Source organism: Pezoporus wallicus, unplaced genomic scaffold, assembly GCF_028554395.1.
Source record: "Pezoporus wallicus isolate ANWC-B61680 ecotype Strahan unplaced genomic scaffold, APGP_CSIRO_Pwel_v1 contig_1181, whole genome shotgun sequence".
Lineage (NCBI taxonomy): Eukaryota > Metazoa > Chordata > Aves > Psittaciformes > Psittacidae > Pezoporus > Pezoporus wallicus.
Window position 1 is genome coordinate 4456039 of NW_026641428.1, and position 17396 is coordinate 4473434.

Below are 17396 nucleotides of genomic sequence, written 5' to 3' on the forward strand. Positions count from 1 at the left end.
AATAATTTCCATGGGCCAAACAATTGGCTTAATCTGCAGATACAGCACATTTTGGGGTTTTATATGTAAATGCAGCATTGTTGTTTTTTGACAGTGCCTAGGCTAAGTGTCCAAATTGGTCTTAAACAAATGCTTAGAAGGGCACCTGAAGATATTTTAGTTTTCTCCTTTCCTCAGAAGCAAATCCTTCAGTGGTAGGACTTCTTAATATTGCTCTTGCACATTCCACACACTGATTTCTATTGGCTGCACTGACTATTTTCTGATAAGTGACATTATAAAAGCTGTTTTGTTAGTGTAGTCTTCTGCTTTCAGATGTTAATATTGCTGGATTTTTTGTGTATTACTTCTTGATTTCTTTTTTTCTGGCCTCTACATGGAATATATTTCCTGACTGAATGTACTGGCAATTTTGGAATCAGGCACCCATATGATAAACTTTTTCACACATTATATCTGTATTTCAGCATGCAGGTCAGTAGAAGTGCTCACCTTCATGCAGGCTTCAGCATTGTAAGAGCTGATATTCTGTTTTGTTTCTTTCTTTCTGAAGAGCAATACAGTGTCAGTGCTGCTTCCATTGTAGATGATACGTTACTGAACGCTTGCAGTGACACTAGCAGTCTGTTGCATTCTTTTTCACTAGCACATAGGTAGTGGCTCAAGGATTGTTATTTTACAGGTAACGTTGACTAAGAACAGCAGCAGTATGCATTCGGTGTGTCACTAAAAGCAACACAGTTGAAATGACAGCGTGTAGAAGGAGGGGATATAAATATACCTCAGAATATTAATAGGTCTTGTCTACGCAGAGAGGACAAAGGAATATGGATCAAGAGGAGAAACATCGTGTCTTTACAGTGTCACATGACAGCTCTTCATCCTGCATTCCTTTGCAGCAGACCTGGTGATAAACCAGGGTGGCACTGAATATCTGAGTACACATTGAGCCCACAGTACCTACTATGACTAAGCTGCAAGCCAGTTACTGGCACTTGAAACATAATGAGTAATTTCTGGAAGTGACTGTGTCAACACTTCTGCTGTTTCAGAGCAAAAGGAGAGTGTATATGCCACAGACATTCAATTCTCTATGGCCTGCCTGGTCTTTCTTCTGCTGCTGTGTTCCTAATGTGCTAGGAACTTGCCATTTAACTTGATGGATTAAACTAGCTTCAGCAGAGATGTACATTCTCCTCTTGGTCTTTTGCCTGAACCGATGCAGAAGTACTCACACAAGAAGTTAACTACATGAATTTAAGTAGCTGTCCCTCACCCTTGCACTGTGTTGCTTACTAGCTCTCTTCTTTGTTGTGGAGTCTAACCACTTGAAAGGGATCTGTTCTTCCGATACAGGCACAAACTTGGCACAATAGTAGGTGTGCTCTCTCTGAATTTGGAACAGAGACTTTGATCAGAGACAGAATTGTGTGGATGTGTTTTGTATCATTAGCTTGGTCATATGAATTCATGAAGCTTTACTTGTGTTTCAAGTGACCACAGATGGCAAAAATATCCTACTACCAGAGAATGAGGGCTGCATATAGGTGAAACAATATATAAATTTGATGGTTGCAGAGCAGAAGAATAGCATGCATGAAAGTGAATAGGCAGCAGGGGACTGGTAGGAGTATGCAATGGAAGAAAATATAATCCTGAAGTTGTCTTTAAAACCACCTCCCTGACAGAACTTACCTATGCTCATTGAAACACCTGCCCGAACTAAACAGTTAACATTTCAGGCACATAACAGAGAAGCTAAACAGAAAACCTAAAATGTTTTCCTTTTGTCTTTTCTTGTTGGGCTTCCTTAATGAATGCAGTATCCTGGATATTTGGATGTTTCACCTAGGGGCCATCTATATGGAAAATTTCTTTTGCAACTTCTGGATCTTGTCCATAGCATGTCTTTGGAGGTGCATTTTTCCAGAGCTCATAGTAGAATTCATTTTAATAACTACATGCCATCATGTAAAAACTTCTATGTTCTTTGCACTTCTGGTAAACACAAGATGTTCTGTCTGGAACTGTGTAATTTCTTGAAGAGAATGTGTTTAAACTTTAATGTTGCTGTTATCTGAAAAGCAACTGCTATGACATTAGGGCCTGTTGCAATTAGGACAACGGGTAATGGTTTTAAACTGAAAAAGGGTAGATTCAGACTAGATATAAGAAAGAAATTTTTATGATGAGGGTGGGGAAATACTGGAAGATGTTGTCCAGAGAGGTGGTAGATGCCCCGTTCCTGGAACTATTCAAGATCAGGTTGGACAGGGCTCTGAGCAACCTGATCTAGTTCAAGCTGTCCCTGCACATTGCATGGGGGATGGACAAAGATGACCTTTGTGATACCTTCCAACCCAAACTGTTCTATGGTTCTGTGACATAGTTTCACTTGAATTCAGTTATATTACTTGGAGAACTTCTGATGTGATGAAATTTAACACAAAAATTTTATATATAAACAATATAGAATAATAGTAAAAATTTGTAATTATTGTTAGAATGGTAAAAGTCACAAGTGCATGAACTTTTTAGGCTGAAATCTGCACTTCAGATACTTGCCATCAATCTATGATTTTGTATACTGCCTAGCCTTTGTTGGTTTATTTGTTTTGTTTGTTGTTATTTTTTTCCCCTCTGCCTTCCTGATTAATGTTATCTTTCTTTTCAAATGCTTCTTTCTTTTTTTCTCTCAGGAAACACATAAATTTAACCAGGATTGGCATAGACCATATTGTCTTTGTGGGTGTACTGACTTTTGAAAACCATGGATCACAAAAGGAAAAGGGCTCTCTGTGTGTGAGAGCCTGTTGTAGGCTAATGATGTATCATCTCTCACTAAAAGGGGAGGACTGGTATTTATAGCCTTACTCTCAGAGGCATGGTGATAAAACAGGTTCTGTTACTTTAGTCTTTCTTCCAGGAGGCTACAGTTCTGGCAACATTCACAAAAATATTTATAAAACTGTAGCCCATTTTGCAGGCTGTCTTGTCTGGACTAGCCACGCTAAGAAGAGGTTGGGAAAATGGTTTTCAGGAACCTAAAGTATTAAAGTTGTATTCAGAGATATTTCAGGATCATTTTAAGACCAGACCTTAGGCTTCAGTAACGTATTTGAGGTGAGGCTGAACTAATTTGCTAATGTGTTTGGTAGTATTTGAAATCAATGTGTTTGGTTTATTTCTTTTTTTAGATGTAGTTTAAAATTTTGCAAGTTGATATTGATAGAATATAAATTCCTTTAAAAGGTATTAAGTTACCATTGCACTTTTAGCTAAAATGATAATCTTTATTTGTGATATTTGGCGCTGCTTAAGAAGTACTTTAGGAGTATCACTTAAGATCAGCAAATATGAGACATAATTGTAAAGTATGTAATACAAATGCATCTCATCAGATAAACTCATCATGGGCTATAAATTGCTAGGAGGGAAATACATACTGAATTGCAGCATTTCTTTTTCATATTCTCAAATAATGTTATTATGTAAGATAAACAGAATACTTTTAATGTAAAGACTTGGTATTTTAAAGCAGTATAATCTTATTAGATCATTCTTCTGTTTGGACTGTTTTATTTCCTCTTTATTTTATTTTTGGGATAGCTTCCTCAGTTTTAAATCCCAATTATATAAATTAGCATGATACTTTATTTTATGCTAATTTAATAGAGTCTCTCTCTTTATTCCTTACTTGATCACCTGTTTCTATCACAGACAGAACTTTGATACCCTGACTAGCGTTTAATTCTGAGTCATTCATTTCTCTTCCAGTCTGAATTGGTAGGTTTGCAGAATGTTCTCATTCTCATGCTAGCACTTATCATTGCACTATAGAAGATCTACCTGAAATGCTTATTTTAAAAGCAAGACAAAGCTCTGTATCAAATTGTTCTGACTAGTGTTGTATCACAGATTTCACTTGTAGTTTTTAATGGGATATATCATACACTTCATCAGACTCTCATCAGAGAATAAGTAGAAAATTGAAGTGAATTAAGTATTGTCTATTCATCTTAGGTTATGTTTAATGTATATTAACTGTACAGCAGTTACAAGATAGGATGCCATTTTTTCATAGTAAACTAGTTACAGTTAAAAAGAGAGATTAAATAAGCTTAAATTCATAGCATTTATACTAGTATACTTGTAGGGTGAATTCACTTAAGTACTTTATGCCAGATTTATTCCGATATAGAGGAGTTGTCTTGCTGCATGCTGGGGAACTTAAATTTGTGGAAAAAGAAACTACTGTACAATAACAGCCGCACAGTAAGCTGACTCAGATCATGCCGTAATGAGATATCATCATTGCCTGAGACTGCTTTTTCTCTGACACAGGTGTCTTATCAAGGATTTTGAAAAGCGTCCTTCAGTCACCCATCTTTTGGAGCATCCATTTATTAAACAAGTACATGGTAAAGATATGTCTCTGCAAAAACAGCTGGCTGAGCTCATTCAAGAACAGCAGCAGTTAGGCTCTGTCGCCAAAACAAGGTATTGTACAACACACATGCTGCAGCCCTCCTTCCACACATGAATCCTGGGAGCATGAGTTAAAACTCTGAATGCATAGATATTCATTGTTTCAATCGATGATACTAATACATTGGTTACCACTGTGATTAGCAAAGTGCTGCATGCCATGTGAATGCAAGAGGCATGTTTTCCCACTGTTACTTTTTAAAGCTAGTTTTATCAGCCATAATGCAACCTTCTCCTTAGCTGCCTTTGTCCCCTGGACTCTGTTCTATCTGCATTCGCTTCTGTCTCAGTCACAGAGATGCTAATAATTCCAGAATGTCTGGTTTGTGGAAATACGTATTGGCATGATGAAAAATTGTCATATTTTGGTAGCAGATCTTTAAAAATACAACTGTGAACAATGAAGCGACTACTAGAAAAGTTTAAGATCATGACATACTAAAGTTAAGTGTTTGGCTAGATGCTATTAGTAAGAAGGCTGTTCAGTACTTTAAGTAATCGTTTTGCCTGTAGTTCAATCGTAACTTTTTTTTTCATTCAGCTTAATAATTAATTTTAAAATGTGCTTAAAAAGCAATGAATATTTATTCAGCAGCAGTGGGATTTTTGAGGCTGATTGTAAATATATATTAGTTTTGTTGTTGCCCAGAGGGTGGCAGAATTTCACTGTTTCAAAAGAGAAGTAAATGCAAATGAACACAGCTTCCCAAGCTCAGCAATCATTCTGTAATATGAAATTTGTCTAGAATGAGATAAGCTCTGGCCCATTATTATAAACAAACACCTACTAATGTTGATGAAGAAAATTAAATGTCCGCTATGTATGAACAAGTATATACTTCCATGCCGTAAGACTCTGTAGCTTAAATGCTAAAAGCCCAAACAAAAATCTACAAGTTAAAATAAAGGAATAGCTGTAAGTACAGTTTCAAGGTGAAGTTGACTTCTGTGAGGTTGGTGGTTTTTCTGTTTTGTTTTGGATTGGTTTTTTCTGTTGTGTTTTTTTTTTGTTGGTTGGTTTTCTCCTGGAAAAATAAACCAAAACTGCTTACAGTGAGGGAGCTATGCCACTGTTGAAGTAGAAGTATCTGCTTTATCTAGCCTCCTAAGCAGACTTCCCTGTGTAACACTTCACACACCAGATTAGCTACAGCTGTGGATTGGCTGACCCAAAAGGTATCAGAATTTTCCTAGCTGTTGACCAAATAGAAGATATAGACAGAGTGAAATGATCTTTGTTCCAATAGGAGCTCTGAAATGGATTCCACATGGTATTCCTTCTGGGATTCTGTCTGGGATCTGTCTCCATAATGTGGAGGGAGAAGGAATTAGGACTAAGACAGCATTTCTTTTCTCAAGCCTTTCCATATATTAACTGGGAATGCGGTGACAGACAAGCTGCTGCATGTTATGCTTATGCATGACTGGAATATAAGAAGGATTTTGCTTCCAGCACCCCTAGTATGAATCAGTGCTCACCTAATAGAGTTTAACTGCTTGTTGATCCTGTCACCACCTAACCCATCTTAGATATTTATTGGGAGCAATTATTTGCAGCTTGTGTGCAGTAGCACCTGCAGATTGCAATGGTGAAGGGGGTTCTCTTGCTATGGGTTTAGTCCTAATTTTATCCTTCCTATCAGTCTAAATTCTGTTATTGCTGATACTCCCACATTTACTCTGCCAACTAGTCACAGGTACCCTGTCCCAGGTTGTTACCTGACTTATCATTTCTGTCAGTCTCTTCCACCGTTCATTCTGTTTGTCCATAAGGCTTTGTTCTCCTGTTAGTGTCGGCTTGTGTCTTCTTCCTCTACCACTCCAATAGCTTCTGTTTCTATTCTCCACCTTCAGAAAGTCCTAGCTCAGGTTCTTCTATTTTTTACAGCCATTTTTCTGTTCTTGGTATTCCTCCTCACCTGTAGTTTGCAGCCCACTTGTTCTTTCTCTTCACTGAATTCAACTCTCCCAGGTCTATTATAATTTCTTTTTTACTTTTAAAGCTTTACTCTCAAAGCTTTACTCTCAACAGTCTCTTTGTACCCATCTCATTATTTACTGGACTGTTGGCTTGCTTTTAGACAACGCTTCTGAAGTAGGTGGCTTCTTCCTCTGCCAGTGAATGATTTGTGGGGAGACATGATTAGGCTGCTGTAGAAGTAGTTGTCTTTACTGTGAAGCAGGTGTGCCTTGCTATTGGCTTCAGTTTGAGGCAAATAGACCTAACTGCTATTAAAGAATGTCCTTCTGATTTGTGTAGTGTTATACTCCGGTATACTTGTTCTTTGCAGCACCAGCCCACTTTAATCAGGGCTGAGAGCATGCTGAGTGAGGACAAAAATTTAGTGGGGTTTTACCACTGAAATCTACAACATTGTTCACAATGATGAAGTGCTGATTTTCTAAAGATTTGAAAGTTGATTAAATGAGACTGCAAAAGCATATCCCTGCAAAAAAACAAGTCTGTGGGACAGACAGTTAATACTGGACTACAAACATAAGATTATTGCAAGCTAACTAACCACCATGAGCATCTAATTGTCATTTTCCCCAGAGGATAGACGTAGTAAAGAGCTTGGCTCTGTAATAGGGAGATAGTACCCTCTAGGAAAATTTGTACCAATTAAAAGCCTGTAAAAACTCTGTAATGCATTTATAATGTAATTTTCAGTACAGAATCTGGCACGCAGAGGAACATATGACCAGCTAATACAGTAAAAATATTTACTGGTGTTCATTTGCGGTGATCTGTAGAAGACATCTGAATGTATAGTCACCACTTCAAAGTAAATAGGCCAATTAAAGCCCATGTTGAGTAAGACCTTTCTATTGTACCACTGGATATATGTGCATTCTTTTCCTGTTTATTGATGTGCCCATGACAAGTACAATGAAATGTGCATTAATTCCCTGGTTCAGAGATAAAGAAAAGTAGATGCCCTTTTTAGGAGTACAGCAACACTACAGATCAGTCATTTGAAAGATAAGTAAAAGAAAATGTTCTCAGGCACAGGCCGGAATTTTCAGAAACTGGAAAATCATAGGGATGCTGGTGTTAACAGCATTTCGATGCTGAGTGACCCAGGGAGTCACTGGTGATGACAACTGATCAGGAGGCATCTGGGTTTTTTCTCATTTGAAAGTCTTAAAGCAGCAGTGCTTTGGATTTACATCTTTGGGTTTACTGATTTAGCAGCTGTAGCTTTTTTAATAGTATTCTCTTTCCAATTGAGCCATGCCAGTTTTGCCTATTTTGGGACATCACTTAAGGTCATTTTGCCTGAGAGCAAGCCTGCAGACTGGAAAGTCAGTATTACCGATTTAGAGGGTATGATGGAGAGATGTGGTAAGCTGATCTAGCAGTTCGCCACTACTGAAAAGGAGAGAACTGGCTTCTTTCATTTTCCCACAGCTCCCAGGAGCAAGCTCATGGTGCTGTTTTTATTGCAACTCCAGTGATTATCAAAACTTCCTGAAGTAGAACTTCTAAAGTAAGAGAAAAAACAGGGCCAGCAGAAACACACAGTTTAGTGACTGCACGTGGGTGCCTCACTTGATACAGCTGAAGTGTAAAGGACGAAATACTCCACGTGACCAGGAACAAGGAAGAGAGAGGAAGAAAGAAGCAAGCTGACCCCCCTTTTGGCAGGATCATCTGGATTGACCTCTGGACACACAGACTGAAATACTGTTTCTTTCATACTTCATTTATAAACTTATTTGTGTGCAGTATAGCTAGGCTTAACTTCAGCACAGTTCTTCATACCTCTGAACTGAATGAGCGCTTCATTTTCCTTGCTGAGCTCAAAGGAGCCTACTAACACATATATTTGTGCTGTCATAAGTTTGTTGCTGACAAATATATTGTTGCTCACTTACTAGTGAGCTTTATATGCTATTTTTAGGTTAGAAATTAATAATGAAAAGGTTTATGCTAATAAAAGTTTAAAATGAAAAAATGGCATTAACAGTTGCTCCTGTTTTTTTTACTGAAAAAGATGCTCTTTGAAGCCTTTTTACCAGCTCTGTTTTTTCCCTAAATTATTTTCAACAGTGAGATGCAGATATCTCCTATCCTTATGCGAATAGGTCTTTTCAATTTCAGAAAAGCCAGCCAGGATACCCCTCTTTCCACACTTATGAGGAAGAAAATCCTGTATTCTTCTGTTGGCATCTTATAGGCTGAAGTCTGAGTTTTGCCGTGATCTTGAGTGAAGTTGAAATTTCAGCATAAGCACCCCACTCCTGAATTGCCTGTTCCTTATATTCTTCTGGGGAAAAGCTTTGTGAGAAAGCCCAATTTCACAGCTACATAAGGATGAGCTCTGGGTATTTTCTGTATTTCTTTTCCATATCCCTTTCGTAAGCTATCAGGTAACTACGTATATGTTTTGTCTAGTTTCTAACAATACCAGGGCATAAATGAAAATCAGTATATTAATGTACGTTTAACAGCTTTGACATAGAAGCAGTTATATGAAGTTTTACTTTAAGAAACATATTTGATGTTAAATAGTCCACTAGTTCTATTTCTATAAAAGTTCTTTAATCCTTAAAAAGCTGAAGTTAGTACATCAGAATGTTGTTTCATGTATGTTAATTTCAGCAATGCTGAATTGTTCTCTTCCACCTATTCTAAAGTCAAATACATCATTACTTTTTAACATATGGATACTAATTTGTAATTCATCTTGGGAACTAGAGCACTCTTATTCCCTCCAGTATATAGCTGTCCCTAGGCAGGAATCATTTCTTAAAATCAGAGGGAATGCTGTCACACGCTTTCAACCATGTTTTGTTTGTTTGTTTGTTTGTTGGGGGGGGTGTTAGTTTTTGTTGGGTTGGTTTTGTTTTTTTTTTTCATTTTGGCAATCCTGTGCTTGCACAGGGGCTGTGAAATGCTTTCAGGTTATTCAAATAGTATCCTTGTACAAAGTGACAGTTTCCCAGTTATCAACATCTTTGAAGAGGCCAGCTTTAGATGTGGCTCATTCTTCTCTTGGATGTTTTCCTGCAGACGAGGTAGCCTTATGTTCTGTATATAGGCTTCTTCATAGCAATCAACCAGAAAAGGTGTTCTACCAACCTTCAGTTTCAGTGTCTAAAAGAATGAAAAAACTTGTGTGTTTACATGGATAAGGTTTTAAACAAGCTGACTCTAGACAGTAAAGAGTTCAGAGTTTATTGGTTTGGGTCATGTTGGGTCAGTGTGCTACTGCTGGTCACCATTTAGAAGTTTGTGCAGTGTGGAACAGAGTTACAAAACCTTGCATTTTGAAGGATAAAACACAAATCTGAGCATCATGAAGAATCAAACTTGAAGAAGGTGGGGGGGAGCAAGCAGAGAAAGGAAATATAAGCTTGTAATCATTTGATAAGGACAGGTATGTTAGGCTACCTTTCAGGTATTAGGATGAGACTGTGGTGGCTTGGCAGCTTTCCCCTTATTAGCCAGCTGGATTACAGCAGCAGTCCATCCAAGGAAGTAATTCTTACAACCAGATATCTAGCTTCTCTGCCAGCTCACATTAAGTTTTGAAAGCAATTAACTGCAAGGAACTTGATTGCATCCAGCCAGTAATTTCCTTTGGACTCAGAGATAATAACCAAAACAGATCCAGAAATAGTTCTCTGATGCTATACACAATATAATTCAATGCAATTCTTCTAGCCTTCTTCTATGTGAATATTAGGCAAATGAGTTAATTTTTTTTCTTTTTTCCTTTTTTTTTTTTTTATTTCAAAGCTACTGTGGCCCCCCAAGGTGATCCTTGCTCTAATTGTAGTGTATGTGTTTTTACAGGGGGTTGCACAGATTTTTGCTATAGCTGCAGCATTTATATTGTAATTAGGCTGTGTCAGTATTTCTATTATGACCTTGCTTCAGCAAATTACCAGGCTGAAACTTGAAGCGCGGGGGCAAAATTCAGTCTTTGCAATGTGTGGGAAATAGGCTGTGTTTTTCGGTGCAGCAGTAGCAGACTCTTTACTTTTCTTCTTTTCTTTCTCATTGTGTTGAGTATTTTCTTGTAAATCTCAGTTTGTGTGCAATTCATTTAAAAATTGTCAGTAATGTAATGGAGAACAACTACAGAAACAGTTTTTCCCATGTGAATCCTGGGGAAAAATAAACCAGTAAACCTAAATGCTTAACTGCAGCAAGAGGCCAAAGTAATGGCATTCATTAAAGAATGTTATGAGTGGAGAGGAGAGAGATCAGAGAGGAAGCTTCCCAATGAACATAAGCATTCTTGGTGTATGCTGCTTCCTGTCTTAGGGTGGACCTGCCCACAAGATGACTTTTTGATCTAGAAGTCTATGTGGTCAATCTAGCTTTTTCTTCCCCATCATCAGCTGGGTAGCAGTATCTTATGAGCGCACTTACAATGCACTTCTATGACTATGGCTGTTACATAGTACAAAAAGAGATTTTCTTTCCAACTTACCTCTTCCCCAAGTAGAACAAGCAAATGCTTCCCACCCTTTTAATGAAGTTGTTCATCTGAGAGAGAAAAGCTTCTTGCCTTTTGCTCTTCCTCCAAAATCCAAGCAAAATCTGTCGCTTCCAGCTATTCCTGTCTACCTGATAAAAAGGCAAAGGGAAGGTGCTTGAGAGGATAGAACCTTATTTAATAGACAGTGTTCCTCACTGGAATTCTGGAATAAACCTAATGTTGCTCCTCAGATTTAATAAGGTTAGGTACTTTGAATGGCCCTTTCTGTCACTTCTTTTGGCAGTGAAAAGATTACATCCTCCAGGGGATGATTCAGGTTGCTGGAACCTTAAGGCAAATTAACAGCTTTGATTTTTGTTTCTTGTGCACCTTGTATGTCATCAGAAAGGAAAGTTAATTGAAAAAACGGCTGATAATTGTACTTTTTATGCAAAGCATATACTAACGATTATTTCCCCAATTGAAAGTGTTTCCTTCCTTAGGCTTTTTAAGATTTTTATTTTTAATATTTTAAAAACAGATTGTATTTCTTATGTAAAATTCTGGAAATAATTAAAGGTTACTCTCTGTATTCTTCCTTCCCCCTGTGTCAATGTATCTGCAGGACATAGGGTCAGTAGAAAACTGATGAGGCCAGCAGGAGATTTGAAGCTAATGTGATGTTATGCTCCTAATATCCTCTTCCTAATCATGTACTTAGGAAAATGAGTTAAGCACAAGAAATTGTATGCACAAAGGTATATGTGTTTTACTTGTATTTGAGTAGTACCAGTTTCCTTAGTTATTTACAAAGTGTTAAAAACCCCACCCTTTTCCAATACTAATAAAAAAAAGTTTGTTTATTACTTAAGGAGAACAAACAGTGGGAGTTTAATACACAATCAGATAACAGATTAGTTTACAAAGCCATTCTGCAATTAGAGATGCTTAGGTTTGAATGTGCCCTTTTCCCCCTCCTCCCTTCACCTCTGGTAGATACATCCATACTTGTAACTTGTTGCAATTTGATATTGTGGCTGTGATGGTTTGTTTCAGGAAGCAAAAGCTTCACAGATGAGTTATGTTAGTTATGATGTCTGGCCATCACTTTGTTAGTCGCATCTCCATGAAGTAAAGCAGCTGTTAAAATATATGTTGAGGGGTGCTCCTATCTCTAAATGATTTACTTTATTTACAACAGCGTTTTTCTCTGCAGTGAAGTAAGAGGTTGAATTCTGGTTTGAAACATAAAACAATTAAAAAACAAAAAAACCAACCAAAACCCAAACAGTATCTTAGGCCACTTACATGCATTCCTATTCCTTTGAGGATCTGGCTTGTCAGCAAAGTGTAGTGTTCTTGAATATAGTGGCTGCTTTTAAAAAAAAAAGGCAGCACCCTCCTACAACCCACCACTTAATAAAAAAATGAATTGAATGGAATTTTGAACAAATTTGCTTGATCATCATGCTGCCCACTGGAAATAATATCCACTTTAACAGTTTTTCTTTCGTAGCTTCTTATTTGTGTTCTCCTTCTTTCACTTCTTCTTACGTACAAGATCAAGCAAACTCCCATCTTTGGACGTACAGGATGTAAAGTGTAAGTGGGACTGTCAGCAAAGCCTGCTATGTTCCTGCTATTTTATTTCCTAGCTGACAAAACAGTTTTCATATTTTCATTTAGTTACAGGTTAGATAAACCATTACAGAATACTTTTCCAGAACTCACTGAGTAGCCAAAAGTAAATAAGGAAAAAGAATAAAAATCGACATAAAAATATTTAGGATCTTTAAATATGATTCACAATTATTAGTGTAGCTGTACTCATAGCTAACAGTCTTCTTCCTCTGTGTTAGACACTTTTCATGCAATACTTCTGATGATGATATAATAGATCTTGGATATGAAAATGTTCTCCATATTAAATGAAAGCTCACTAGCTTCTAATGTAGAAGCGTTCATAAAGGGGAAAAAGCAAAAGCCTCTACACTCATTTTTGAGACAGGATTCCATGAGTATATGAAGATACAATTAAAGAAAAGAAGACCTGCTATATCTTCAGCATTGTAGATAAAAAGTGTTTTCTGCCAAGTCAGAGTACCATTCTGTTAGTGCTTGATGTAATATTTAGCGTTGGTTTGGGATGTGTGATCATGTGATTCCTACATTCTACATGGCAACCAATGCAGAAACAATCTGTCAAGGACTGTCATTGAGGATCAATGCTAAATGTTACTCAGCAGGATGCAGACTGTATCTCAGTGGGTGTCCTCCTACTATGCTTTGATTGTTTGTTGTAAAGAAAAGCCTAGTTGTGCTTACAGCATTTATATTTCACCCCCTCTGCGGAAGACATATTTACAGCCTCTTGATTTGTCCCTGTTTCAACAAGATGTGTTGTTTAAAAACATATACACAGCATTTTCAAAGATTCCTTCAGCATAATCTGATTATGAAGGGGTTATGTGACAGTTTGTCTCTGCTGCTTATTGTGTGACTTAAATCTCTGAGGACAAGCTGACTGAACATCCATACAATTTAGAGTCTGATGGAAGCTGTGGCTCAAAAATGTTTTGGCCCAGATCTAGGGTCATCTGAGGAGGCACTTTGTCATACACCAAGGTAACAGAAGGATTTTATACTACTTATTGATTCTTATAACCATTAGATGACAATACTATAGGCTAGGTACATGGGTGGAAGATTTAATTAAACAGAGTGGTAGTTTATTAACTTAGAGTGAGAAGGGAAGGGAAAAGAAATGTTTGATACTTTACTGTGTTAGTGGGGAGTAGTAAGTCTACAGGTAAATCTTCATCTCTGAGCACCAATAAATAGGGTTATATATTGTGAAAGAGAAAACGTATTACAGTGGACAGCAGGCTGACCTATTGCTTTTATAAAAGGATATTGCAGGCAAAAATATGTATTTCAGAGAGCATGTCTCTGTTTTCTGCATGACAAAACCACCCACCCATGACTTTCCACTGCCTCTTAATGTTTGCTGTCTTTGATACAGTATTATAACACAGGTGCTCTACTAACACACTTGCAGGCATGAACGAATACACACTAGAAGACCTTACCGTGTGGATGGAGCGGACAAGTACTCTCTAGATGATGATCTGGTAAATCTAGAAGTTCTAGACGAGGTACTGTACTGGCTGAGTAGCAGTTTCTGACAATTGTGTCTCACGATTTGCCTGTTTCTTAGGCTTCTTTTAACAGAATGAAAAGAATTCCTTCTTGTCTCACCATGGCATTGTCATGTGACTGCTCTGCTATCATCACTTCATTAGTATTCTATATAGTGACATAAAAGCAATAGCAGTGAAATGTGTTATGTGGAAGACCTTAACTATGAGTGATGCTAGTTTAAATTATTTTGTAAGTAAGTTTCCTAAAATGTGAAGGTTAGTTCTGAAGATGTAGATTTAAGAGATTTTTCCTAAAATTGGCGAATTTATGGGTTATTATATTTATGGGAAATTATAGAGTAATATGGTATCTACAGCTTCTGGATAAAAAGTCATAAAACAATATCAGTTGCATATTTCACTGTATCACCTACATGCAGAGTATCTGTAAATTTTTGTTTTGATGAGCCTTAAATTCCATGCCAGCAAGAAAAAGACATGGTACTAAATTGTGCTAGTGTCCTCTTTAAAACAGTCTCTTATTACCACTTAAAATTTAATCCTTGAAAAATTATTATCCTTTTTTCATGGCCAAATAAAAAATTTAATGGAAATATACTGTGCAGCAGTAATGTGCATGGCCATTTTCTCTTCAGGAGGTTTTCTTCTCAGGCTGGTATAACAAAATACATACTATTCTGGAAATAGGAGTTGCCATTTAACTGAGGTTTATGGCATTAGCAAGAATTTTGAAAATATTTGTCTGTTTTTGTGGTGTTGGCATTTGAAAAATAATTAGTAACACTTATAATAAGTATTTCGTAATTAGTGTTCTCAGCATATTTACAAAAATCTTCCTAACTGGGAAAATACTGTTTAACTATCAAACTTTTTGTAATCTTCTCAGGATACAATTATCCATCAGCTGCAGAAACGCTATGCTGACTTACAAATTTATACTTATGTTGGAGACATTTTAATAGCCTTAAACCCCTTCCAGAATCTCAGCATTTATTCTCCCCAGGTAAGAGAGAATCCAAGCTGTGGACACTGTTCACTTTACATTTTGTATTAACACCGGCTAAAATACTTAAAATGCTTAAGTGATGTTGAAAGGTAGGAGCACAGATGAAAAGCCAGCCTTTTCTTCTTCTTTCAGAAAAGTGTAGGTACAACGCTTTTTTTATCCCCTCCCTCTCCCACTCCCTCCACCCCTCAGCCCTGATTCGGCCTCATTTGATTCCATTCCTTTCTGCTCGATGGCACATATTCCACAGGAGGGGTGAAGATTACCCCAGCCTCCTCTCTGTCTCTCATCTGGGCTTTCTTCTGGAAAGCAGAAGAAGGCTATATGAACCTCCTCATGCTGAGGCTGTTGCTTCCTCAAGAATTGCTCTGACTATTGGTTTATTACATCTCCTGTGCCATCAACCGCTTCTTAAAATAAACAAGTGAATGGAATGCTGTAAAGAGAGAGGCAGCTTAATTCCCTACAAATATGAAAAGAGGTGAAGTCATAAATCTTAGTCTCCATGGATGCCTATATCAGGGTTGCAGGTAGAAGGGGTGGGTTTCAAATTCAGTTGTCTTTGAAGTTTCTTTTGTACAAGTTGGGTATTTCCTTGGTTGAATGCTTGTGTTTGAAATTCTGTTCCTTGTGATACAGTGCTCTTTGCTGTGTAATGGGGGAAATGGAGTGCATTTTAGGAGTTGTAATTTGCATTCTGGAAGCTAGGCAGTGCCAAGAATTACCACTATTCTTCCAGGTGATTCAGTGGAAATTCTGTGGTAAAAAACAGGCAACTACCTTCTGTTGAACTCGCCTCTTTTCAGTTCTTTATTACATAGCTAAGTTACATATTTTGATGATTGTATCTTGTTTTTAAATTTAGTTCTCTAAGCTTTACCATGGTGTGAAGCGTTCATCGAATCCCCCCCACATATTTGCCTCTGCGGATGCTGCCTACCAAAGTATGGTTACATTCAGCAAAGATCAGGTAAGAATCTGTTCATTTGGGTTTAAACTTCATGTTAATCATACTGCCAGTATGCTACATGGCTGTGACTAATTTTCTGTTATTTTGTACTTTGGAAATTTTTTTTCTTTAAGCCTTTTATTCCTACATCAGGAAGATCAGAACAGAAATATAGACAGGTTTGGGAATTCTGAACAGGACACAATGCCATAAAAGAGACTAAAAGACTGTAAAATAAGATGATAGGATTGCCTGCCCAGTATAGTTTCCTGACACCCATGAAATCCTGGCAGTTGATACCATCTGCAAGTGTTGCTGCACACTCTAATTATAGCCTGACTTGCACTAGGTATTGAAATAATTCGCACCTATGTAAAAGAGGAGGGTCTCAATGCAATAGCAGATTGAGTTAGAACCACTTTTCCGTTGCGTAAAGACACTATCAAGCAATGGATAATCAATTCCTTTAAGTACAAGTCACAAAAATAGGAACTATGAACTAATTTTTTTAGTAAAGTATAATAAGGATAGGTCTAATATAAATGTAATAAGGACACAAATCAAATCACATAGCAATGATTTTAATGAGAAAGAAATACCATGCTATAGAAGCTAGATTTCTTTTTATTACATTATTTTGTAAATTTATGCTCTATTTTGATGCACTGTACGTACATGAATGTTAAGACCTAATAATTATTTTTATTTATAAAATCCTTCTGATTTTACCTTGCTTATCACATAATAATTCATAGAAAATGCTCTTTTAAAATCACAAAAGCAGAATAAAATAGTAAAACCCCTGCAGTCAGAAAATACCAAGCAAAGAAGATAAATAAAAGGGACATTGAAGATGAAGAAAAGAGGAGGTCTGCGGAGCATGAACAAGTAGACTGGCCTGAGAGGTGTCTAGTAGTTCTTTAATGACTTATATGCTCTTTGATGGAGACATTAGAGAAAACAGGTACTCTTGTATAGTAACTTATGTGAGAACTTGTTATCCAAGAAAAATAATAGTTATGACATCAGCCTGTCAGGCTGACTTTGTTACATCTTTGTTATGTTTCATACCTGTTTAAGGAGTAAATTCCATTTAGATCTAAGTCAGTTTCCTGTTTTCTGTTTGCAAAGGGTAACAGGAACATGTTCATCTACATTGCATGGCAAATGTTATGGTTCTTCAAGTAAAGGTGCATTATATAAACACTGTAGCTAGATCAAAAATAGATTGTTTGTTTTATCCATTGAGCTTTCCCTTGTATTTTCCTGTGAAGCCTGAAAATTGACTCCAGGTCTAACATTTCTCCTGAAGCTAAAAGCAAGTTCTGGCCAATTTTACAAGTTTCACAACTTAAGAA

At 37.1% G+C, this 17396-nt stretch overlaps 1 protein-coding gene across 1 annotated transcript in view; it reads left to right on the top strand.

The window, feature by feature from the left end:
- The window catches only part of MYO3B (myosin IIIB), a 206582-nt gene that overhangs the window by 87897 nt on the left and 101289 nt on the right, over window positions 1-17396 (top strand). The window contains exons 11-14 of the mRNA XM_057423759.1: window positions 4345-4500; window positions 13981-14077; window positions 14970-15086; window positions 15955-16059. Coding sequence (XP_057279742.1) covers window positions 4345-4500; window positions 13981-14077; window positions 14970-15086; window positions 15955-16059 — 475 coding nt within the window. The remainder of the gene's footprint in view (window positions 1-4344; window positions 4501-13980; window positions 14078-14969; window positions 15087-15954; window positions 16060-17396) is intronic.